The sequence below is a fragment of the Lichenostomus cassidix genome, chromosome Z, assembly GCF_008360975.1.
Source record: "Lichenostomus cassidix isolate B80296 chromosome Z, HeHo_3.0, whole genome shotgun sequence".
NCBI classification, from domain to species: domain Eukaryota; kingdom Metazoa; phylum Chordata; class Aves; order Passeriformes; family Meliphagidae; genus Lichenostomus; species Lichenostomus cassidix.
The window spans coordinates 27,996,751-28,022,628 of NC_139511.1; the positions used below are offsets into that span (position 1 = coordinate 27,996,751).

At 47.7% G+C, this 25,878-nt stretch overlaps 1 protein-coding gene across 4 annotated transcripts; it reads right to left on the reverse strand.

The window, feature by feature from the left end:
* Nucleotides 1–139: 139 nt before the first annotated feature.
* On the reverse strand, nucleotides 140–25,878 carry TMOD1 (tropomodulin 1). Of its 4 annotated transcripts, XM_085043549.1 has the most exons (11): nucleotides 21,958–22,316; nucleotides 15,069–15,232; nucleotides 12,804–12,960; nucleotides 9,364–9,483; nucleotides 6,658–6,747; nucleotides 6,060–6,190; nucleotides 4,381–4,488; nucleotides 2,735–2,878; nucleotides 2,144–2,288; nucleotides 914–979; nucleotides 140–353 (listed from the first exon to the last, which is right to left on the reverse strand). In XM_085043549.1, the coding sequence occupies exons 2-10, from the start codon at nucleotides 15,186–15,188 to the stop codon at nucleotides 945–947; spliced, it is 1,050 nt and encodes a 349-aa protein (XP_084899675.1). In that variant the 5' UTR covers nucleotides 15,189–15,232; nucleotides 21,958–22,316; the 3' UTR covers nucleotides 140–353; nucleotides 914–944. The 4 variants fall into 4 exon arrangements, with proteins under 4 accessions (XP_084899675.1, XP_084899674.1, XP_084899673.1 ...); XM_085043548.1 differs by lacking the exons at nucleotides 914–979; nucleotides 21,958–22,316 and adding an exon at nucleotides 25,861–25,878; XM_085043547.1 differs by lacking the exons at nucleotides 914–979; nucleotides 21,958–22,316 and adding an exon at nucleotides 25,640–25,798.

A 25,878-nucleotide genomic window follows, 5' to 3' on the forward strand; every position in this document is an offset into this window, starting at 1 on the left:
CCGTGCAGTAAGTTTATAGAAAAATTAATCCCCATTAACAGTAGGTTGTACGCTAAACTGAGATTGCATAAAATTGACAGGTTGGTTTGAATAGTGTCCAACTCTACTGAAAACATCAACAGTCCTACTGGATAAAATATTCATAAAAACTAAAGCCACTATTTAATTTAAACTGTTAGTGCATAAAACAGAACAGAGGCACCACAAATACTCTGTCAAGGCACTTAATTGCCTTTAGATTTCCACAGTATAGCACAGATCACCAGGAATGACCTCCATAGCCAGGAACTACACTCCAGTTCTGCACTTGGGAAAAATAGGCCCATTCACCTCTGCAAGTCTTCTCTTCCTCACTGAAAAAGAAGAGAAAGAGGAGTCAGTCATGGCAACAGGAGAATGTGGATGGCAGACTTTGCCTTAGACAGCTGTAGAAAGGAGCTGAGAGATGTGCTTTCTGCCAGGAAAGAAAGAGGATAGCATCAGGCTCTGAATTCCTGCTTTAAGCAGCAGGCTTACTTTACACAGTAAAATCAAGGAAGATGAGATTTCTCTCCCTATGAATGTTTAAGGCCAGAAGCTACTTTCAGCCTTACCTCCCTTATTCTGTAGTTAATTATATTTCATGGTTTGTCTTTGTAAAAGTTGATTCACACCTCTTCACAGCTATACACTCATGACTTTACAAGGCAGGTGCGCAAAAAACCCCAGAACAAAAACGTGTAAAGAGGATGCAGAAGTTAGCTCATGAGGATGAATATAACTTCACAGTTGGTTCACACAGAGCATCTTAGGGAACAGAAGCTATGGGACCAAAACCGTGTTCTGGTAGCATCAGTTGATAGGCAAGAACACTGGAGTGGAGCATAAGCAGAGAGCTATTGCTGACAGGGAGGAAAATAAAGTTTTTCTTTACTTATACATTGTCCAGTTGTAGAGCTGAGGTGCTATTGCCAGAGACCATCAGATCGATGAATACGAGCTGCAAACAAGAATCAAATCAGACCAAAAATGCAGATCTTACTGGTCAAAGAGGCAAAATACACAACTCTTACATGGAAGGCAAGTTGTGAATTCACCCCCTTAACAGCAGGAACAATCAAAATACTAGATTTTGAATCTTTGAGCTGATTCCTTTGAAAGCCAGGTGATGCAGAGTCATTAAAAATCATACTCTGTTCCAAAGGACAGAAAATAGCAAGCCTTTCCCAGTGCAGTGCTTGAGTGACCAGGAATGCAACCACAGGCAGAATAAATACCCAGTGAACTCAGTGAATACTGAGTATTTTGTGTGATCCCTGAAGAACTGGAACATACCCCTATGCTTGGCTGTGCTTCCTAGGAGCACAGTACAGACTGAAGCAAGTGACTTTTATTATCTGTTTTTAAAGCACAACAAATTTATCATCTGCCTAGATATGACAGCTGCTGAGTACAGCATGGTGGGTGTGTTAGCTGCATTCAGCACTGGTCTGCTGGCCTGGCTTCCAGTGCTCTACAGCAGCTTGTAGCTGAGCAATGGAAAATATCTGCTGCGTGCTTTGGCTGAAATGGCATTTTGCAGACTTGCCCACTTTTTGCTTCACAAGCACTTCTGATCACTTCATTGAGGGTATAAAGATAACTCCAAGCCACGTGGATTCCCACGTATCCCTAGAAACAGTTCGTTTTGCTGAAGGGGATGGGTCAAATCCTACTGCTGTCAAAGTTCAACTCTACTACTTTTCATCTCCTTGTTAAAGTGTGAATAAAGCTGGAAGAAGACAAGCAGTTGGCAGGAATCACAAATGCTAGCAGCTCATAACCCGTGTGCCGCATGGTGTATCACAGCCTATACCGAGCCACATCAGTGGCTCTTGCTCTTTCCCAACAATACTCACTGAGAAAACATTGTCTGTTTTGGGAGTTTTAGCTGTGCTGTGTCTCCCAAGTCTGGAGCACAACCCATTCCCTAGCTGACAACACCTGCATTAAGGAACCAGTTGGTGAAGGCTGCTTTCCTCCTTGAGGGGCAAAGCATCAGGCCCTTCAAGAGGCACATTCTAATTCATACACATCTTTAACATGAGCAGTTCTGCCCTAATCCCACCAGGAAGTGCCCACAGGACCTTCCCATGCTTCCTGGCTTGCAGCCAGCCTGACTCACCCAGGTCGTTGTTATTCATCATGGCATTGGAGGCGCGAAGCCGGGGACCTTGCTGAGTGAAATGGTACCCAAACTTCAGCAGGGAGGTGTTCTTTTCCAATATATTCGCAATTTCCATTTCTACTTTGTTGCCCAAGGGCTGACTCTTTGAAAACAGAAAACAGAAAAACAAGCTGTGCAGGCTAGAGGAAGATTCAGAGCAAGCACTTAGGTCTGCAGTCTCCATCCTTTCCCTCTTTTTCTGGGCCTGTGCTTATTTGACATTTCTGACTTGGAGCTGGGAAAACAAACTGCTGGCCTGTTCCTGTACACTCGCTACAACCAAGTGGCTCCAACTCCTCCAGCAGACTTTCCCACAAGTCCTTTTGCCCAAAGACTTTATTTCTTGGACAGATTAGCAGCTAATGGAATCTGGAGAAACTAGGACTTTGGTCTCCCAGTCAGCTGTCCCCAGGTTCCCCATAGCTCAGCTGTTTGAAGCTCTGGGTTTCTTGGGGTGCTACACTTGCTCCAGCCTCTGTACCAAGGCACACTCAGTTCCCCACAGAGGCCACGTTCACCTGAGTGGAGCTGTCACCCACAAGCCTTTACCTGGTTGTCAATGCGCAGCTCCACAAGCGATGTGTTGCCCTCGAGCGCTTCGACAATAGCCAAGATCCCTGACCCAGAAATGAAGTTTGACTCCACATTCAGGCTCTTCAGTGTGTTATTGACCTTCAGCATTTCTGCCAGGGCCTGTGGACAGAGGTGGGCAGGGAGAGCTGGCAGTCAGACAGGCAGGGACAAAGCACCACAGGACAGCAGGGCTTCAGCTCCCCTCACCTCCAGAGCAGTCCAGGAGGATCCCACATCCTGAGCAGTTCCGCTGCCACCAGATGGAAGTGCTCTTTGTGGAGTGAAGGGGGTTCCCTGCTGTTGCAGGGGGATTCTTGAACCTCACATGGACAAACACTTGGGGCTACCTCAAAAGGTGACAGTCCACACCTGCAGCTGCCCTGTGACAGCTTATCTGTCCCACTTCTAAAGCCAGCATGGTGATGACAAGGATGCTGGCCAGCACTGGCCCTGCCTGCATTCTGATGAGTCCCTGCCTGCCCTGCAGGGGTTGAGATGCTTCCCATTACAGTAGGCAGAGAGAGGAGCTTCTGTCGTGAGCAACAGGGGATGCTCCATATCCAAGGTGTCTTCCCAAGCAGCCTCACAACTCTATTAATAATTTCAGTTTCCTTTAGTAGGTGAGACCAGAACGGGCTGGAATACTCATAACTCCCCAGACCTGATTAGATCATCTCACTTCATATAAACTGCAAGGGAGGATCCATCTGCATCATGAAACAGAAGGACCAGAAGGTGATGCTCACATGGTAGGGCTGACCTGCACCCACAGCACTTAGCCCCACAGCTCACCTAGCCCAGCACAGTGTCCCTCAAGCTCTCACATGGCACCTGTCCTGCCTGCACATGCTTTCTCCCCAGTGCAGAGTGCCTGAAATAATGTAAGGGCAGTATTTGCCCTCCAGAAAGTTTCTTTTTCTAGCAGGTAACTGGTGTGCACATGTGTGCGTGTTGGTAGGTAGGCAGGGGTGACGTGGGTGACTGAGAGGAAAAACTGAATGCAGTGGTGCTGGAGAAGGGTGCAAAGATGAAGCCTGGAAAGCAGCACAAAGGCTAGGCAGAATGGCTGGCTTCTCTCTGCATCCCCACTGATATTTCAGATCACTCACAGCAGCCAGAAAGACCCTTTATCACCTACAGAGGCCATGCATTAGGACATGCAGAGTTCTGCTTCTGCACACATCTGTGCAAAGAATATATGAGAGGGAGCTGGAGCAGACATGTGTGAGGGGAGCAGAGGGTTGGCACACCTTTGTACCACAAAAAACAAATCTCAAGAGAGAGAGACAAACTGCATTTAGGAAATGCTGTTAGGGCACCAGTTCTTGCCTCACGCTCCTTTTCCAGGAACTCCTAGAGGACAAATATGAGACTGCATGGGACTAAAGGACTGCACCCTGAAATCTCCACAGATGAAAAATGAAGTGAAAGAACCAAAGTGTGTCTGTTCCTGGCTTCCATTAGTGCTCCTGAAACCGAAACACTTGCACTGAACAGCCAGAGGTGCGGAATGTGCCAAACATGACACGAGGTGCTGAAGCAGTCAGTCAGTAATGCTGAAAATACCTTGCCCGAGAACAGCTCCTGGCACAACACTGAGATGATGAGCCCACAGTACTTACAAAAGCAACAGGATCATTGCTCCGTGTCCCAACTATGCTGAACTTCTTCACATATGTGTTGTTTTTCAGTGCTTCTGCAAAAGCTTTTAAAGTTGGTATGGGAATATTCTGTGAAAAGAAATGCAGAAAGCATGGGTTAGGCCGTCATCTGTATGCAATAAATATGCAACACATTTAAAAGATACTTTTCACTTCTCATCAAGGTCAAATTACCAAATGCACTGAAGTAATTCAGGAGGGGGTTGATAAATGTTTTCACAAGTTCTCTTTTTATAACCAGCATGGTCTAAGGAGTATGACAATGTCTTCATCTTTTTTTGTTCTCTGCGGAAAGCTCACTGCCTTGATTTGAAGCCACATATCTGCTCTTTAATTGCCCAGGAACTCAGCTACCTAGGAATGCAGGCGTTATGAGGATGTTTGTAACCAGGATCTGAGAGCCTACAAAGCACTGCTCCTGTGCTCTCTGATGTGAATGACAGCACTGAGACACATTCATGTCACGTTCAGAAAACTTCCGCCTACATGACTGATCCAGAAAGGCCTGAAATTATCTCCTTGTAACACAAATCACAGACACTTCTGACTGCTTTATACAGCATCTTTCAGGCTAACATTTGCCATGCTATGCCTGAGCCCAGAAACAGATCTGTGCTGCTTATTCCTTCAAAATGAGTATTTTTCACTTATCAGGCACTTTAGATACCGTTTTTAGATGTGAAAATTTTCACCCAAAATTGTAAGTGGCATCCTCACCTTGGAGTTCTTGCCACACCATTTGGATCCCACCATGTGGAATCATCTATACTCAAAGTCATCCGCAGAGCCATAACACAGCACCAGTCAACATCTTAGAATCTCTGCTGTCACTCTCCAGTTCTCCAAACACCGTCCCAAATTCATGAGTTCAACACACAGAAATAGTGCCTGCCCGCCAGATCATCAGCCTTGTGTCCTCAAGGGACAGGCTCACTAGCCTGAATCAAATACATGCAAGTAAAAAAATGTTTGTTTCAGAAAGGTGCAGGTAGCATGGCAAAAATGTCTTTAATATCCACATCAAGTTAACAATGTTCTTGCTGTTAAGCTATGTCATCATTCAACAGGCCCCATGAAATAGGAACTTTATTTTTTAGTATGTGTATGTGTCCCAAAGGCAACATAGGAAGTGGTGCTATGTCCTGATTTGCTTTCTACAAGAAGTAAAAGACCCCCACAGAAGGGATGGGTGGGAGACAGACAGGGCCAACTGCAAGAAGGGAGGCTTCTTCATATTTTCATGGCAAGTGTCTGGATTATGAAGCCTTTTTCCTCCCACCATCTTATGATACACATCAACATCCCTCCATCAACTATGCTTGACTAAATCATTAAAGCAACCCAAAATGGCTTTAACCAGACAGCCAGTTTTGGGTCTTCCCAAACTACCCTTGACACAGCTCCATTCTTCCAGGCACTTAGAGGAGTTCTCATACTACCAACCCCATGCCTTTGTCCCACAGCAGGTAACGATCCATTCTGCTGCCCACCATGGAGATGGGAAGTGCTGGTATTTCTTGTCTGGCTACATTCAGTGTTATGATACTGCTCTGAGCAGCAAAACAGATGCAGTGTCTGCCTTCTGTGTATCAGATACTGAGTCTTGTTACTAAGAGAGGAAGGTAGAAAGGAGCAAATACCATGATATTGTTAAGGTTGACTTCCTCAAGGTCAGGATCATTGTTTTGTATTCGTTTCAGAGTTTCCTCCACATCTGTTGAATTTGGCTCCTCATCAGGGACTGGTTTGTATTTTGTGGGCTTAATCACACCTGCAAATGAAAAGCAAGATGTGAAAATGAAAGCACCTTGAGCAACACTATCTTTTCACTGAGTGTGTTCCTCCTCTTCCAGGAATGGAGAGATGGAAGCATTGGAGGTGGAAGCATGACCTGACAAACAGACACGAGATGAGAGGCCCCTCCACTGGGTCCAGCCAGCACAGGACAACCAGTGCCTGCTGCTGTGTGCTGTCAAGGTCCAAATCTGAGTGACAGAAGGCACACTGCCTGCAAGGGGCTGTCCCCATGGCTGTGCTGGCTCCCAGATAGCACCAGGGAAGTGGCTGAGACTGCACTGGCTGGCACAGGGCAAGGATGCACCAGACATGGCACCAGCAATCACAGGCTGCTCTGACATGCAGGGCTCCAGCTTCCAGTCTAAAAATAATTACCACTTCGTCTTTGCTAGCAGCTTCAAAGCCAAATACTGCAGCCTGCTACCACTCTAAATCACTTACTGTTGAGCCCTTCTTTGTTCACAATGGTGCTGCTCCCCAGTGCCTCGTAGTACTGCTGGTTACTCATCAAGGTGTGCATGCCAAGGATGGCTACAGAAAATGAAAAGGAGAACATGACTTATTGCAGGCTCCAGAGCCAGGAAAAGACACAGATGCTGCCAGGCATGGGAGTTCACAGCATACTACCTTTCCCTGTGCAAGCATAGAACATACAAAGGCAGGACAAAGCCCCCTGGCTGACATAAATATACAACAATGCTCAAATGTGTTCCCTTGTTTATTCCAGTGTACCATTAGCCATAGGAGAAGAGGAACATCATCTTGTGGACAACAAACAGACAAACATTCAAGGGTTCCCTGTAGCCTACCTGACTCAGCATTACATGAAAATAATGAGATGGTAAAACACAGAAAAATGCCATTGGTAGGCTTCAGTATAAGGCCAGTTCAGCAGGAGCCTGCACATCCTCGTCAGCCTTGCTCAGTGGGAACATGCCACACACTTCCACAGCTTTGGAGATGAGCTGTGTCCCACACGGAGCCAAACCGACCCCAAGGCAGCAACACAGGAGGTGACTGTCACCTGAACTGTGGCAATGCACATACTTTGACTCAAAAAGAAGCAGGGGTGGTGAGCTTGGTACAGTTGGAACGTGACATTGTGAGAAGCTAAAGTTCTGCTGGCCTGAGAGTGTCAGGCCAATTTGTCAGGCCAAATGTACATCTCTTAAAACGTAGAGAGTGGTGGTATGAACACAATTCAAATGCTGTAAGAGCCCAAAAGCCACACTCAGCCCATTTGAGTCTCTCAAGACCGCAAAGCCAATATGCAAATGTACATTGGACCATGTCTGGGGGCTCTGGTGACAATCCTGGCAGCTGCAAATGACCAGTAGGAAGTCCATGGCTTTGGAACTTTTGGGCAGAGTCTGTTTCTGAAAATAACCCTGCTACTCACAGAAAGATAAAGTTTGAAAATAAACTGATTTTTTATCAACAATTTTTTTTTTAAATAGCTATATGACTTGCTGAAGAAAAATGCAGACAAGTGAGTACTTGTTAAAACAGACCCATTTAAACAAGTCTTGACCTCTGGATAGACACAGTTGTGACAAGAATAAATTTCTCCCTAAAATCCAAGCATGCCACCACAAAGGCACTTCTTAGGCTTGGTTGGCACCAGTCTGTCACCATGCTCTGTTGCTTTGGCCAAGAAGGGCTGGCATTTACATGCAAAAGGTATCCTTGAAGCCCAGGACATGAATAGGATCTGTTATGGTGACAGCTCTTTGTGACTCTGTGTCTGGGTTGCACAGGCTAGACAGCCAGCAGCACAGTGCATCAGTGAACTTCCCCACAGACCTCAGCACATCCCCAACTGGATCTCACAGAGCCAAGCAGTCTCCACCTGAAAATCAGAGTGAGGTTGGGCACTTTGAGTTCGCTTGTATTTTAGCTGGCTTTCTTCTCTGCCATTTTCTTGCAGATGGAATTTTCAGGGGTCCAACACAGCTTGGAAAAGTACTTTGCAGGCTCAGCATTTTGGGAACACAGATACTCCCCTAATCAGCTTATTTGGACAATGAAATCTCTCCAGCAGCCAGGAGTGTGAATGTCTGTGCTGCAGAGAGAGGCAAGGATCTGCTGTCATGACCACAGATTTTGGGGGCTCAAGTTTGTGTTGGTAGACAAGAGAGGCCCACTGTTTCTAAGTGAATTCCTTTGGAAAATACACAGTAAGCACCAAACAGAACTAAATCATCTAATTTCTGCCTCCCTCACTGGACCAAAGGCATGGTAGCCCTTGCAGGACTACTTGGGAGCCACGCTCCTGGCCCTGTCAATGGCCAACACACCACAGCTCACAATGATCCCTGTTAAACAGGCAGGAGCAAAACAAGCTCCTGCTAAATGAGCTTTGCTAAGCAGGCAGGAGCAAGGCTGATACTATCAATATTGAGATATCAGCACAGCTTGTATCACATCAGTACTCGTGCTGCCATTTAAGTGTATTCTCCCAGCAATTGTAGAACAAGCTGCCCTGAACATTCCCTTGTGACAATAATTGCTGCAGGGATCTGGAGCTTAGAAAGGCAGATTTTATAGGATAGGGCTTTATAAGACTCTAGGATTAATGGTAAAAAGGCAAAATCCAGAGATGGAATGCTTGGCCAGGGTGGGCTTCAGCATGATACCAACATCGTCATCTGACTGACTGACTGACTGGCCACACCAATTGCAAGAAATCCACCATGTAAAATGTGTTGAAAAAGCTCCATAACAAGCAATGGGCCTGAGTGCCACTGAAAGACTTCTATAACCTGACAGATTCCTTTATAGGTTGCACAAGAAATCCACATTCCCACTGGGTCTTTACTGTTTCTAAATATTTGGTTTGAAGAAAGCTGTGCTGTTGAATGTACAGGCTGGAATTAGCAACAGTCAGTGGCAGAGACAGAAGAAGAGATCAAACCACACACTGTTCCCGTGTTAAATCCTTCTTCTCCCTCCAGCTTTGGTCCACACTCCTAATTAAATCACATTGGCTGAGAGTAACGTCTTTTAACAAATAAATTCTCTAAGCACTTACAGCATTTAGACAAACAGCAAAAAGTGCGACAGCTCATTTCCCACAAAAGAACAAACAAAAAAAAACCCCTAGTAGCTGAACAAGTTGAGCCCCCAGTTATTGTGAAATTATTTTACCAGCAATGTCACAGAGCTCTGCATCAGAGGCATTAGCAAGGGCTTCCTCCAGTTCCGGCTCCAGAGTCACACTTTCCAAGACAGGATCCATTGGCTTCTGCTTGGGAATCCAGGCTTTTCCTATAAATGCAAAGTGAGGTCACTCTCAGTACAGCTACAGCACCCAGTTCACAGCTACCTGTGCAGACACATTTCCATGGTGGGAGATATGAAAAGTAGAAAGAACAGAGAGGGCACAAGAGAAAAATCAGAGGAGACCGTGAATCCCTTTCCATCAGCTTGGTCTGAGTCCCTGCTGTGATGCAAACGGGGAGGCACGTGCCTGGAGCTGAGCCTTTCCATCAGTGCAGCATCTACGGAAACCCAACAGCACATTGGTGCAGGATCACAGCTGTTCACAGCACAGCACTCAGAAAGCCATGCACAGCCTGACCCTGCAGGTCTTCACTTTGAAGGCTGCATAAAAGGAGTGAAGCATTGCCAGCACTCAAGAGAGGCCACTAGCCTGGACCCAGCACTGTGCAGGACCAGTCCTGCCCCCAAGAAACCTCCTGCTGCCCACTCCAAGTGCATGTTGGCAGGGCAGATGGCACATTAGTTAAAAGAGGGTGGAAAGGAGCTGGTGGAGTGGTCTGGCAGCAGGCAGAGAGAGCGGTTTGGGGAACAAAGGGGATGCAAGGAGCAGCAGGCTTAGGGCAGCTGGTCTAGCTCAGTCTTGCTGCAAAGGACATGCCAGATGGAAACTCTTGTGCTTTATCTCTCTGGACAGCAAAAGGCCAGAGAACAGATCTATTCCCTGCAATTCAAAGGTGCAAACCCACAGGTCCAGCTGGTAATGCAAACTTGTCATCTTAGATGCTTGCTCATGGCCTTTTCCTAAGGGGGGTGCCCCACATGGACAAGAGGCTGGAGCTTTGAATGGATTGGGCTCCTTGCCAGTTCCCCATGGTGGCCACTGGGCAAACCATGACTGTTTCTCTGCCCGAGCTGGCTGCATCCCGGGGAGGCATGGGGCAGTGGACAGTGTTGATTGCCCTGGACAGCTGCTCCCAGATCCTCACCACTCACACAGCCAATGGGCAGCAGATTCTTCTTGGAGGCAGAAGGGTCAGGTCTGAGATTTCACAACAGGGCATCCACCTGTGACTGCCCAAAAGAAAAGGAAGAGGCCTGTGATGTTTTAACACACCACAGCAGGGAGCAGTCTTCTGTGTGAACCCAGCATTGCTGGGACAGGAGTAGGAGGGCTCTGGGAACATTTTGCAGCAGTCCCCTCCCCTAAAATAGTCCAGGATCGCTGCAGAGATAGCGAGTGCAAAAGGCTTGGCCTGGCATGCCAGCCAGCACTATTTTTGTCACCTCTCTGAAACCAGAGTCAGCAGCACCAAAGGGGAGGAACAAGCCTGCTGTTCAGGGATATGCAGAAAGAAGGGGCTAAATTTAGCCTCAAGGAAGAAGCAACTGCACCTCAGGCTCCCCTGGGACAAAATGGAGGCTGCCATAAACAGCCTTTTGCTCCCATCTCCTGCCTGTGCGCTGCCACCCTGACAGAGAGGGCAGGAATCTGCCTCCTGGGACACAGCTGTTCTCACAAAAATAGGCAGTGTCATTTGCCTGCACAGCCAGGCATCTTCTGGGTACTTGGTAGCAAAATGTCTGCCCTGGCTTGGTGTGGAGATCTGGACCCCTGTCCCATCAGATGCATGGCTGGGCAAACTGTATTTACCATGTGGTGTGTGCAACAACAGCAGGGAACAGGAGAAACAGGGCAAACTTAATTCTGCTGTCACACAGAAACTCCTTCTGACACCTCAGTGTTATCAAAACTTCTGGGATTTAATTCTAGCATAATTTTAATTATCCAATTTAAGTTAATTTCTAATTCTTAGCAAGTTTTCTGTATAAGTCATGCTTTGTTGCAAGATGGAACTTTATATTAAATGGTGCATACATGACAATGACAATGCATGACATTTTATGTCCTAACAGTATATCTGCACACCCCAACTCCCACCCTGCCCAGCAGCATGGCCAGGGAGAGCACCTCCCATGGCATACTAGTAAATCACCCTCCAAACTGTGAACATGATGATTTATTTACAGCTTCATCACATCTGTGAATATGTAATTTACCATCTATGGCTCACAGTCAATATAAGTAGTGTCTTCTCTCAATAGCATGTTACAAATTGAAATATGTTTAATACATTTGACATAACAACAGACTCAAGTATGACGAGGTCAGACAAGAAGCTGCAGACTCAAAATGCCTGAAATACCTCCGTTGCCTGCAGAACACTGATTCTACCTTCTGGGCTAGCCAGGTGGGTAAGAAACACTGAACTGGGGCACATCTGAAAGGTACCAAACCAGTCTTCCTGACGGCACTCAATTTACTCATTTACTTCTCTCAAGGAACACTTCTTTAAAACTTCTAAAAATACCACCACAGGTTTTATTAAATGAACATATTTAACACAAGCTCTTTTTAAGAGCCATGTAGGTCAGTAAGAGGCACCATTCAGAAAGACCTCAGTTAGGAAACATGCTCATATGCCCACGTTTTCATGCTCTTCTATTTTGATACAGGGCAACCATTAGCAAGAACAATGTACAACCAGATCTTCTACTGCAGTGGGATCATGGTATGGAGGAAGACACAACACCTGAAAAAAGCTGCTGAGAAGCTCCTGGAATGCAGAGACAGGGACCACACCATGTCCCATGTCAGATGATATTCAGAGTTCTAATGGGAACAGGAAAGTCACTTGGATAATGCGTCATGTATGAAGAGAACAGGAAAAGATGCCAGAAGGGCAGGAAGGAAAAGAGGAAAACCCTTGCTCACAGGCCTCAGGGCCATGCAGAGCAGGAATGCAGCAGCTCCCACAAAGCAAAGTGCAGGAAGAGACAAATACGCAACCTGCAGGAGACTGGGAGACTAGGCTGGGGTTGTCAAGAAGTGATGAAAATTAGATGGGAACTGCTGTGACTCATCACAGCTGTGGAGAGCTGTGTAGCTTCTCTGTGGTGAGAAGCTCAGAGTGTTGGGATGGAGTGTGAAAGGCAATGGTGAAACATGGACCATAGCATGAGGAGCTCACAGGAGAACAGGGCAGAGGAGGAACGAGAGAGGACACGAGACGAATTCTTTCCCAGAGCCTGATGGCATGGGGAGAGGCTGCACAGTGGTATAACTTCTGTCCAGCACTTAACAATGTATCAGGAGGTGCCCAAATCAGCAAACACAGGGACCTCTTGGGCACACCCCAGTTTATCAGCCAGCCTGGGCTGGGGCTAGACAGCAGAGAGAGCAGATTCACCACCCCAGTAGTGTGAAAAAGAAGTTTTATCAATACAGGTCAGACACAACCCTTCTTTTCTGCGCCCACTGTGCCTTCATTGTGACACACCTAGCATGGTGCAAAGAATGACCATACCTCTCTTTTCGCCTGTGAAAGGAACCAAGTCTTCTCTGTCTTTAATGTCCTTTGCCTGCTGTTCTAGGTGGGCCATGAGCTCCTCCCTTTTGAATGGACCAGTTGGTGGCTTTTGCGTCTGATCCCGCTGCCTGAGCCCTGCCGGCAGCAGTGCATTCTAGACATGGAGGGGAGAAACACAGGTTATCTCTGCAGGCCATAATCCCCATCCATCAAACACTCTCCCCTCTACACTTCCCTCATTGCACCACCCTTCCTCCACATTGCTGGACAGTTTGGTTCTCCTCGTGTCAAAGGTTATCTTCATCCAGCACTGTGGCTAGCACAGGTCTTTCCCATGAGAATTCTTTTTGTGTTTTATAAATAAAGATAAAGTTTGGATGTTATTAAAAACAGTGTCCCAAGATCTGGACGGTGCAGGCCTGGCCAATCAGGCCTAGGGGGAGGTTTCTGACTGACCAATCTGGGTGACTTTTGAAAACTCTATATATATGATGAAATCAAAACAATAAAGGTCATTCCTTCTTGCCACTGAGAACTGAGTTCTTTACTCTGCTAGCTGCTCAACAGCGACACAGCACCACTGATTCCCACATCATCCAAGACATGTGATGCTCCTTCCCCCCTTCAGTTTCAAACGCTGCCAAGTGGATATTTCTCTGCAACATCAGCTGCAGCCCTTTCTGTCTGGAGGCTCTCAGAATCTTCTCCCATCTTCTCCCCACTATATGAGTCTGTCCAAGTGCCCACAGTGCCCCATGTGTCCCAATAAGAATCAGTTCAGTTAAATCTCACGGTTTTCCACAGAGCAGACCAGAGAGTTACAGTGGTCTCTTCTGCCTTTCATGATCCATCACAAAGCTACAGAGAGGGTCTCACAGAGAAGGTCACTTGGTTGCAGAGCAAAACCCCTGTGAACCTCAGCCCTTTTTTTAACTACCTCCTTGTTATTCAGTCATATAAGCCACCATGGGAAGTTGGTTCGTGCCTGACAAATACGGCACGTAAACACCTGCTTATATTTAAATATAGAACAGCCTTAATGCAGTAAGGCTATTCCCAGATTTGACACTAAGCATGTTCTTTAAAGCTTTACTGGATAGAAGTCAACATTTACTTTTTAAGACATCCAAGGTGATGTTGAACACCACACTGATTTTTCCAGATCTACCCGATAAAAGTAGTTCATTATAATTTATATCTGTATCAGTGAAAATCTTTGGAAGGAAAATAACTAATAGGAAGCAGTTAGACCCAGGCAACCTTGGAGGGCAACAGAAGAGAAGTGTGTGAATTGCACAAGCAGGGAGGCATAGGAGACAGCTTGCTTCCTCAGGCTTCATGCTGTGAGAGGCAACCATGCAATCTTCAAGCAGACTGCACCTGCACTGACAGATGTCCATAATTATTTTACCTTTCTGCATCTTTCACAGAATGCTGCCTGACTCTGTGTCTTCTGAGATGGCTGTAACCAGCCCACCAGCCCACACGCTTAATCCTGGGAGCTAGCTTGCCAGCTCTCAAATATTTTCCTGCATTGCAATTAAAAATACTGATGATGCAATCGACACCACCCATCATTTACTCCAGAAACACTAACTGCATGTTGCAGGAACAATTTCTCACTTGGCAGTGCCCAAACTCCTCGAGTAACACTGCCGTAAGCCAGAGGCCTGCCAGTTGGCTCAGCACATCCCCTGCTACAGGACAGTGCTGGCTCCAAAAACCTTTCACCAGCTTGGCACCAGCAGACTCCATGTTTGCGTATGTGCAGCTCCTGCTGATGTTAGGAGGTCGCTAAAAATAAACTGTCCCACTTTGCAAAACTCTGGGATTTGGATTTCTGCCTAAATGGAGGAAAATACAGACCATTTGAAGTTTTTTACAAAACACCAAAAAAACCCCCAGAAAACCCTCCAACCAAGCAACCCACAAAACATTCCCTCCAAGGTGGCCTGGTTAGAAACAAAGATCCATTTTCCACAGGATCACTGCCCTGCACTAGCTCTGGCTCATATTGGTGCTGCAAGTCACTGTTGCTTATCACATTTGGAAAAGGGCAGGAAAACAGAAACAAGGACACACATGTAGACTGTGCTTCCAATGGCAAAAAATTCTTCTGCTCATCTGCAGCCAGTCTCTTCCATTCTTGCACCAAGTACCTGCTCTGCAAAGGATCCCACTGAAATACAGATTACTAATGCAGCCCATTCACACACAATTACTAAGAGTTACTATCTAGCATCTCAATTATAAATTACTTACGTCAGGATCCAGCTCTTCCAGTTCATTCTCTAACTTCCTGAGCTCCTCCTCTGTCAGAGCTCCAAGGATCTGATCTTCATCTAGGTCTCGGTATTTTTCTAGCTCCTTTCTGTAAGACATCTTAGAGGAGTCTCGTGGATCTCACTTTTATGCTGAAACAGAACCTGATATAGAAACAAGAAGTGTTAACACTGGACACATGAAGCATGATTCTGCAACCCACCTGGCTGGGGAACACTGAATACCCTAGAGCTGCAGATTTATGCTTAAAGCACAGCTGATTTCAAAAGGTTGCTCAGGGCCCCCCATCCACAACCTACATGCACATAATGGCCCATGGACATGAGTGTGGCGCAACTCCGGTGGCACACTGTCTCATCGTGGATTTATGGGGCAGGACTGAGGAAATTCTTTGCACAAAACCCTGGCTAGAGGTGTCTTTCTGCAAGCAGAGCTAGATGTTAATGAAGTGTCCTGGGCATTATTTCCTTGAAGGACAATAAATCAGAAGTCATGAAGTATACAGCTCTGATGTCCTTACAAGCCCCCAATAACGCTGCTCCGCACATGGCATTCCAGAGAACACTGTCACCGGATAGGAAAACAGATTTGTAGCACCACTGAGTACCTCTGAGCCCTGAAAACCTCCACGAGGCTACAGTGTATGCACTTCTTCCTGTGTTTTAAAGTTTTAAAGCCACAAGGAGATCAGGAAGTATTATCCACTCAGGTTCAGGAGGCTGCCAGTTAAATGTGCTATTTAGTGACCCACCTTCCTGAGAGAACACGTTTGTACTGCTGCCAGCTAAGCAGCTGACCTGTGTGCTACTGCACGTTCTAAACCAATCCTTCAAGAAGAGAAGTGAATGGTCTATCTAGATAATCCCTGCTGACCCCGAGGTTTGGCCTATGTCTCCTAATATAACATGCTATACACAATCACATGCCTGTAACTAGACCTCTGCAAGCAAAAGACCTCAGAGACAAAGGTCAATGTGCTTAAAAGACACAGGTGGGTTAACGGTACACTCAGTATGATACACAACTGTCTGCTCTTTTGCTGACAGTCTCCTGGTCCACAACATTGTCTGTACGCTTACATTTTTTTCGGCTCAGTTTTTGCAGAGAATACTGAACCCTAGATAATTTAAAGAGACTTTCCTTAAAGTTTAGCTGTTCTTCTGAGTGACATTTACATTACAATACCACCAAGACCTGTGCATTTTTTAAGGAGCCAGACATCTTTTGAGTTCCTTTAAATGGTCTCTTTTCAGCTCCTGCAGAGCATTAGAGCCCTAACCTGAGTCACATCTCTCCAGCTTTGCTTGTCCTCTCAGGACAGATTATGCTCTTATGACCACTCTTCATTAGTGGAGAAGTTTCTTTATACAAGTTACAACATAGCTGCTGCTCCAGATAGGAAAATTATCTTTAGCTTGGTCACAAAAGGGCACAGTAATGCACACACGCTTGCTCAACAGCAGGCCCTTAAATTTAGAGCTGTCATCTGGTTGGACGTTTGGTTCCCCACTAGTGTGGTGGCAATTCCTGCATCACTCGCATTCCTGCCACTCACCACTTAGGAGGTGAAGCACCAGGAGACAATGCCTTCTTGATGGGAGAGAAAGCCCCTGAAGCTCCCTCAGCTGGGAACTGAGAGGGTGAAAATGAGCTTTTCATTGGGCTGGTTTGCTCCAAGCAGCAACCATTAACCTGTGGGCACTGGAGCCAGGGGCAGCCAAGAGGGTGAAGGGGAAGCAGGGGCGATGTGGCTCAGTGGGTCTGGCTGAGTGAGGCAGAAGGAACCCCACACTCCGTGCTTCATCAGTGCCCTGCAGCAGTCAGTGCAGGGCTCCCTGAGCTGCATGGCTGGCAGGCAGCAGCCACACACCAGCCAGCCTACAAGCCATGTCCAGCAGCTCAGCCCCTGCAAGCCTGGCCTTCCTGTGGGCACAGAGAAGGGCAGAGCCTTTACTGCAGTTACCCAGGCACACTGATGCAGGAGATCCTAGAAAAGCAGCCTGGGCTCAGATCTGGAGATGTGCCACTGCGGCATTAGATTGCAGTGCATGAACCACGACAGTCTGGATTTCATATGCCATATACAGGTTTGACCATTCTGCTGTGGAGCTGGAGCTTGGAGCAGGCAGGAAGGCAGAGAATAACCCATCCCAGGATGCTAAATTCTCTGTAATGGCTTAAAATACCCACACCTGCCACACACATGGCAATCTCTGTCTTGGCTACATGAGGACAACTATTCCCAGAGGTAGCCACAGACCATTCCCAGGAACGCAGGCTAGTCTACAAGCAGGGGCCTGTCTGGGACCAGAGCACAGCCCTGCAGGGCTGACCTTGCTGCCTCAGGCCAGAAGGACAGAGATGTCAGCACCGAGAGGCGAAATGCAGGACAGACATCGGATGTCAGTGCACACAGGCAATGCTTCTGGAAAACGCTTCAGGTTTCAAAGCATCTTGCAGAGATATGAAGCTGGGGCTGCATATAGCAAAGGCCCTGAGGGTTGAGGACAGGTGCAGAGCCTGCTGAAACACAGCTGAAATCCCCGTGGGGCGAATTTCGTTTGCCACATACCCTGAACAGGCGCAGTGCCCTCCCAGCCTTGTTGGTGCAGCCGGACAGCACTGGCTCCTTGTACAGCTGCCACAGAGAGCACACTGGGTGCTCATCAGGAGCACCAGCCTTGCCCGTGGCAGCAGGACATTCTGTGCTTCTCCCCAGCCAGAGAACCAGCCATCAGCATCGTGTCCTCCAGCACAGCCTCCAGGACCAGTATGTTCATTGGCTCTCCCTTATCTCCACATCCCAGGCCTCTTCTACCCTATCTTGCTAATGAGTGCTGGGAGAAAAAGCAAAACAGCCCATCTGCTGTAAATGGCAGGAGGACTTTGTACTGCCTATGATAAGAAAGCAGGTAAATTCTACTAAGTAAAATTGTTTTCATTTATGCAGAGTACTGAAACACCCACCACAAACAGTTCTCCCTGACTTGTGCCACGTACAAGCACAGTTTAACATAGGTCCCACCTTCACCTGAGCTCAAACTAAACAACAAGATCCTTCAGCACAACTTGAGTTCTCACTTTTTCATTAAACCTATCGCTTTGCATTCAATCAGAAATCAATAAGGACACATCACAAAAGAATATATGTGCAATATACAAAAACTACACTGGACTGACACTATTGCAATTTGAAGTCCTCAAAACATTGAAATTCATATTGATTACTAAGATAGCAAGGTATTAAGTCTCCTTATTCAAAGTACTTTTCAGACACGTGGGAAGACAGCCCAAGCACTTGCACTTGGTAAGTCTGAAGAGCACACAGGTTTGAATACACAACGACCATTAAAACTGTTAAAGGAAAAAAATTAAATTGGATGGGAGATAATGAAAGGTCATCTACAGGGAAGACTGCTCTCACCATGAATATGAGAAAATAAAACAAAAGAAGACAACATTTGTGATTGTGAAGGGGTGGAATAGTTTCTTCCTAAAGGGTTCAAAAATACTGAACAAACAAATGGATGCTGAGAATAAGTGAAAATGAAAAGCATTTTGTATGACACGGGAAATAATCCTTTCACAGTGCTTTGCACTGGTACAGCCCTCCTGCAGCACCATAACCTTTTTGGGTTACCGAAACCTGAGAGCAGGACCAATGTCTGCACTGGGAGACAGCAGAAAACTGTCTGGGAAAGTGGCCCAGGTTGGACCACTGTGTTTCACCCCCAGCTGAGGGCAGGCACCAGTGCTCTTCAGGTGGGCAGGCAGGGAGGGCAGGAGCAGGGCAGCAACGGGGTTAGGCTGCAGAGCAGCACCCTTGCTGCCAAGTCAGAGGGTCTGCTGGATCATCCCCCAGCCATCTGACAACCCCAGGAAAAAGAACAAATGAGAAAGAACTGGGTAAAGTGACAGGAACAGCAGCGAGACAAATTCCAAGAAAATACAAAAATGTCATAGTGAAAACCACGGGTGCTGTGTCAGGCGAGCTGTGTGACACGTCTGGCACACGCTGTGCCAGGCAGCCCACCGTCTTGCCACAGCTGCATGCCAACACCAGGACAGCACAGACAGCACTTCCTTTCACACACACGCTGGGACAAAGAGCAACTAACCTCAGCGAAGGTGCAGGGCTTTCCAGGGGTAAATTCTGGTACCAGCCCAAGCCAGCCCTGGTGGCTGGTGAAGGCTGCAGCATGGAGCCACCATGCCCAAGGCTCAGCATGTGGAAGGGTATGGTGCATCCCTAGTCACTGCCACTCCAAACAACCACCAAAGGCGGAGGAAGGGAATTCTAAGTACTGTGCCATACAATGAGAGACATGGCTGAAAAAATTAACATCCTTGCCCCAGACAACCCTCAAATCTACCACAAAACTTTTTCTGTGCTCTGAAATGTGAAAGCAGACCAAGGCGCTTGGGTTTTGGGATAAGGAGGTAGCCAAGCGTGACCAGCACAGATATTGATGGTTCTTGGAAAAACTGCCAAGTTTGAAGGCAGAATTCTTTTTAGGATGAAAGCTGTTTTTAAGGAGCAGTGAAGGCAGGAATTATTGTTGTGAGGGATGGCTTGAGAACAGTTTGACTCACACAGGGTTTTATGAGGTTTTTTTTTAATAGCTTAAGAATAAACCTAAGTCAAAGTTCAGAACTATTATTCTTGCAGTATAAAAAAACAAATCAATACCAACCAAGCCCTCTGTATTTGCTACAATTGCCTTTTTTTTTTTCTTTTTTCTTTTCTTTGATTTGCAGCATAACTTTAAAGTTTAATGCCAGGGTTTGGGGGGGGTTTGATGGAGGAATTATACATATCTCAAGTGACGATTTCCTATAAACTCAAGAGAGTTAGGTACTTTCTGTGCATACACTTAAACCTCAGTGAGTCACCCAGGTGTACATTCAGAGATGCATGCTGTGCAGATAAGAGGAACAAAGCAGCTCCAGCTTGTTCCTAAATGGAAACTGTATTTTTATGTGGTCAGTCTTTTGATAAACCTTAAAGCCATTAGCTATTCCTAATGAAATCTCATGCAGGACTCAGACCCTAATTTCTTGGGAAGCTGCACATGTGTGCAAAGGGTCTGTCATCCTAGAGATCTCCTTTGGCTCACAGTCAGGAGATGGAGGAGAGCTGGGGCACTTGCAGGGTGGTTGAAGGGAGGGCAAGTGGTACCAGAAGCACTTGGAGAAGAGGTAGCTGTTACACGTGTAGAGCTGGAGCAGACACAGTGGGGATGTAGGGATGAAGGAGATCAAACCACCAAAAAGTGAGTCTCTGCTGATTCTGCCCCTCATGGGACAGCTTTCAACCCTGAGCTTGCATTCCAACATACCTGGGTGCTGGTGTGCAAGAACCTGACTCCATGGCCACCCTGCTTTTTGAGCCGCTGGGCAACCAAACATAACCAATTCCCTGGAGTTTCAAGAACTGACCACCAAATGATGCAGATCCAGCAGCACCAAAGGGAAAGATGCACATCAGCTCCTATTGAGACCACATTTAAAAATGTGAATCTATGTGAATTTTGCAAAATGCAGTAAGAAATCAGAGCAGAGGAGAAGTTGGATCCATCCCCAGTGTCATCACGCAGCCATACATAACTGAATCCTTCACTGCTGGGTGCTTGCTATCACTATTTACCCTGCCCATGAGGGAAGTCAGTGTAGGTGTGCTGCTACAGGAATGTCTCCTCCCAAAACTGAGGTACAAACATCACCCCTGGGTGCCACAGTCCCTTCTCTCACAGATACAACCAGAGCCCAGCAGCTCTGGCCTTGCAAGTGACCACATGCCCTGCCCTGAAGTACAGATGTTCAAAAGTTTACCTCACTTCAAATTAATATTGTTCCCCCTAAAAGTCAAGTCTTTGGCTCAAAGAAATGAAAGGAAGATAAATACCTAAGGCCAGTCCTTTAAGGGAATGGTCTCCTGCACACTTTTGTAGATCCCTTTTCAGGCAGATCTCATTTTCTCAGTCAGAGAGGAAAGCATCATTTTAACAAGCCATAATCACAAACCCAGGGTGCAGCATCAAACACTGTTGGCCTGCTTGGGCTCTGCATCACTACCTTGAATGTACAAGACGTTGAAAACTCTTGTTAAAGCTACAAAAGGCTCTATAGACTCTGCTCCGGACTTGGAGACCAAGCTGCATTACAAAGTGTCAAGTCAGCAGACCCACGTGAAAGATCTGAAGGAGACCCTTTGTTTAGCACCACTGAGGCTGCAGCTGGATGCTGTGTGCAATTTGGTGTCCCCTAGTAGAAGACAGGTCTTTCCAAGCTGAAGAAAGAAAGAGGATTTGGCTTTTTCGCCCTGGAGAGGGGAAGGCTGCAGAGGGATCCAATTGCAGTCAGTGAGTCACATGCTGCCTGAAGAGAAAGCATTTCTAAAGAAGAAGAAACACAAATTCATGTCCTGGATGAGGAGAGCAGACAGAGAAAAGACAGAGGATGCTCCAGATGGTGAGAAGCTCTGTCATGTCAGATGTGGAAAGCAGAGCACACGTTCTCATTGCTCCAGGCAAGTCAGCTAGAAAGACTGAGGCACTCTCAGCCTCCCTGCAAGAGGCTCATGCTTATGGAAATCCAAAAGCAAATCTGCTGTCCCTTCAGGAAACTCAAACTTCTCCAAGGAAGGTCTAGGTTTCCTCCCAACCAGCAGCTGTTAGAATCTCATTCTTAAATTACTATTTGAAAGAAAACATCTGGAAGAAGGCATTTTGGGTCTATCACAGCACACGACTTCTGCCTCTCCAAGTGACGTGCCAGACATGCAGAACATTGTAACTTTCTTTGGAGTTATTGTCACCACCCAAAACCCTGCAGCAATGAAGTTCAAGAGGACACAAGCAAGACTTACTCATGATGATGCTGCTTCATTCCTGTGGATACCCTCATGCCAGAGCTGACATTCCCATCCTGGCACTTGACAGCTCCACAGCAAATGGCTTATTGTCCGAGGTCATGCACACACTAGAGAAGGCTCCTTGTGCTTGAGGTAAGTGACCTCTCCCTTTATCCACTTGTGCTGAGCAAAGTCTCACACTGCTTGCACTCTCCTGAGTCGTCTTCTCAGCTCACCCAACTCCTAACCAGAAACTATCTGTATCTCCTGGCCCTCCTCTTGTCAACACCCCTACAGCCTGCAAGCCACACAACTCAATACTGGCTCTTACCAAATGGTCTTTATCATTAGCAAATAGCCTGGATGTTTGGTGACCAGGCCAACATCTGCCAAAGCCCAAACACAAAGCATCCCAGCCGTATCTCCTCACTTTACATATTTTTAAAGCACACTTGTAAACACAGTTATGTGTTCTCCTATTTGGGGTGAGATTCTCTCATGCACCTGGCATGCACTCTATTGCTTAATCACTAATCCCTGTGAAAAGCATGTGGGCACACTTGGGTCATTAGTGACACTGTGCTCTCAGTTCCTGCTCTGTAACTTGAACCCTTCCACTTGGAAGCTTCACAGCCAGCACAATCTCCTCTGAAAAGCCATCCTGGGTTTCTTGCCTGAGTTTCTCTCAGTTCGCAGATGGACACCCCTGTTTCTGAGGCACACTCTGGTTTTGCAGGGAACCTGACGGGTGCAATGTGAACACAGGAGCAGAGAGGCTCCTGTCTTGCACTGAGTGGTGCCTCAGATCCTCAGACAGGGAATGACTATGTCCTGTAAAAGAGCCCTGCCAGACTGCCAGAAGCAAAGCACAGCAAGCTGTTGATAACACACCTATGTCTGTGTGCATGATCCCACCCCACTGCTAGCATGGCTGAAGCACAGGGAATGGAAGTGAAATGCCCCACTAAGGTGCAGCTAATAAGCCCTAGACAGGTTGGTGCTTAATTAACACTGAAACAAAATGAGTACTGTTCCAGCAGCAATGAGTATGTGGTGTGCAGTGTGCACCAAATCGGAATGAGACACTTAACAAAGGCAAGACCCTCACACGACCATGCAAGGCGTCTTGCAGAAACAAAGAAATGAGCTCCAGCTGGGAGAGCAACCAAACTGCACAGTGCCTGAATGGTGGAGAGCTCTGGGGAAGCACCACTGCAGCCTTGTTTCCATGCTTCTCCCCAGTATCCTGGAATGTACAGACTTTGATCTGACCCAGGATAGCCTCTGTTACGTGTTCTTCTCATTCACCATGAAAAACGTTGGAAGAATTCTCTCCCAGGAGGGTGATGCAGCTCTCAGACAAGGCTCCAGAGAGGTGGCTTCTCCATCTTTGGGATCTGCAGACACAGGCCATATGAAGCCAGAACTTCCCTGTGTGAGGAGAGGTCTGCTGTGAGCTGGGGATGGGCTAGAGTATCACTGAGCTTCCCACTGAGCTGCATCCGTGTGCCCAAGACCATGGGGGCATTTAGCACCATGGAGTCATGGAACACAACTTTACATCCTGTTTCTTCTGAGAGCCTGGTAAATTTTACCAAGTAAAGACATTTTGTCTGCAGGTCTTTGCCTGAACAGAGAAGTGAAGACAAAGTCTTCCTAGCTCATGGTTTGGAAATGGCTTTCAACTACAGAGGGAAAAAAAATCAGAAAGCAGATCATAGTTTCCTTCCCCCAAGCTGTGCTTGCACAAAAACTCCACACACCTGAAAAATAGTGAAACAGCACACAGAAAAGTAAAACAGTTCATCTGCAAACATTACATTTAATATCACATCACACTGGGGAATGTGAGCTACACATCTGGCAACAGGAGACTGGTGCTTCTTACAAAAGGATAACTCAGGATCTTTTGTAAAGATAAATAAAATGGTTCTTTGGGTGAATGAAAGTAAAACTTGGGCAAAGAAAATCAGTAATGAGATAGGCCAGACTGTTTCCATATCCGTTTGACTTTCCCAAATACACTAAGGGGGGTGGGGGGGACAGGCAACATATTTCCAATGTTATGCAAAAACACAGTATCTGGAGAAAAGGCAGCAGACTACCACAGCTGAGAAGTGTGTGGAGAAGAACAAGATGAGTCAGGCTGGAAAACAATGCAATGCTGAAGGAGGGGTGGGGGAAGAGCCATGACAGGGGGAAAAACAGAAGAGACTTTGAAATGAGAAGCAGTGAGCTTATGATGCAGTGTGCTTGCTGGAATGCCCAGCTGCATCTACATTAGGGCAACAGGTACAGAAGCTGTCAAGAGACAGCAGCACACTTCTACAACACTGCAAAAAGCTTTTGGCTCTGGGCACTGCAGTGCCAGCAAGATGGTGTTTGGCTCTAATGCTGTTCCCCAGCTCCTCCGTTCAAGAGGGCAAAAGACTAAGAGCTCACTACTATAACCTGAAGGAAGGGCTGTGTGCCCAAAAAGCTTGTCCACTATTTGATCTATCAGCTAGTCCGAGAAAAGGTGCCATCTCTCAGCACAAATCTTGTCTCTTTGATGAGAAATGAGGAAGTCACTCTTCACTCCTGCATGACCTGATGGGTCACACAAGAAAAAGGGATTTTATACAAAAAAAGAGAAAAAAAATAACCTCAGTCACGTGGCTGAGCACTGAGCACTCTTCTGGCTCAATACCCAAGGAAAGATGTAAAGTAAGGAGAGAAGACCTCCACATAAGGATAGAGCAGCTGGCTCTGAAGGGAGCAGAGGGCAATGGATTTTTCCCAATAAACCATCCATGACCATTTCAAAAGCAGAGGGCGATAGATGAGCACACCAGGATGGCACGAGTGGGAGCAGAAGCTGTGTCTATCTGAGTGAAGAAAGGTTATCTTCGGGACAGGCAGTGCCTTTCAATCAAGGAAGTGACTATTTCAAGCTGGAGAAAGTACAGCCATGGAAAATACATCGCACGGCTTCAAGGAATCTTTCCCCCTGCTAATTTCCACTTTTCCCTTACAAAACCAGCACAGCTTTTTAGTGATCCATTTTCTGGAAAACCATTTCCCAGGAGAGCTCGCCGGATTACAACTGCAACAGCAAAACAAAAGAACTCTCCTTGCCCTTTGCAACCCGCTCAGCACGGTGCAAGGCCCTCTCCTCTCACCGTGCCAGCACCCCCGATCCCCGCCGGGATCTGCAGCGGACACGCGTGAGCGCCGCCGGCTGCATCCATCCCAGCGCCTCCGCCGCGGACACGGCAGCCCCGAGCCCGGAGCACCGCCTGCCCGCCGGGGACACGGCCGCCCCGAGCCCGGAGCACCGCCTGCCCGCCGGGGACACGGCCGCCCCGAGCCCGGGATCACCGCCTGCCCGCCGGGGACACGGCCGCCCCGAGCGCGGAGCACCGGGTGCCGCAGCGCTCGCCGCCAGCTCCGCGCATCCCGGCGCAGTGCTACCACCTCCGGGCACGGCTCCCGGCAGGCAGGCAGGCAAGTGTGCTGGCAAGCAGGCAGAGATGCGGGCAGGCATGGAGGCAGGGAGGGAAGGAGGGCGACCCAGCACCTAGGACGTCCCCTCTCCTGCGCGCTGTCCGGACCGGGGCGGCCGCCGCCGCTATTTCTGTCGAGCCGGTGCCGCCCGGTGCCGGCCAAACATTCTGCCCAGATATGGGCCGGGCCCGCCACCCCCTCGCCCGCTTACCGCACCCGTGCGCCGAGCCGAGTCGTTCCGAGCCGAGCCGTGCCGAGCCCGGGCGGCGCGTCCTGCCGCGCCGGCTCCGCCGCTGCCGGGGGCGGGGGTCCGGCCCGGCCGCGGCCCCGGCCCGGCCGTCACTCAGCGGGGCCAGCCCCGCCGCCCCTCCCGGCAGAGAACAGCTGCGCCCGGCTCGGCCCCCTCCCGAGCCCCGGTTTGTGGGTCCTTACCCTCCGCCCGCACTCGGG

Excerpts from the sequence above, each read along its gene's own strand:
- TMOD1 (XM_085043548.1), bottom strand. The coding sequence starts at position 15,188 with ATGTCTTACAGAAAGGAGCTAGAAAAATACCGAGACCTAGATGAAGAT. Across the intron at positions 6,748-9,363 it reads AGAGCTCTGTGACATTGCTG|CCATCCTTGGCATGCACACC; the intron begins GTAAAATAATTT and ends CATTTTCTGTAG. Across the intron at positions 6,191-6,657 it reads GAACAAAGAAGGGCTCAACA|GTGTGATTAAGCCCACAAAA; the intron begins GTAAGTGATTTA and ends TTTCATTTGCAG.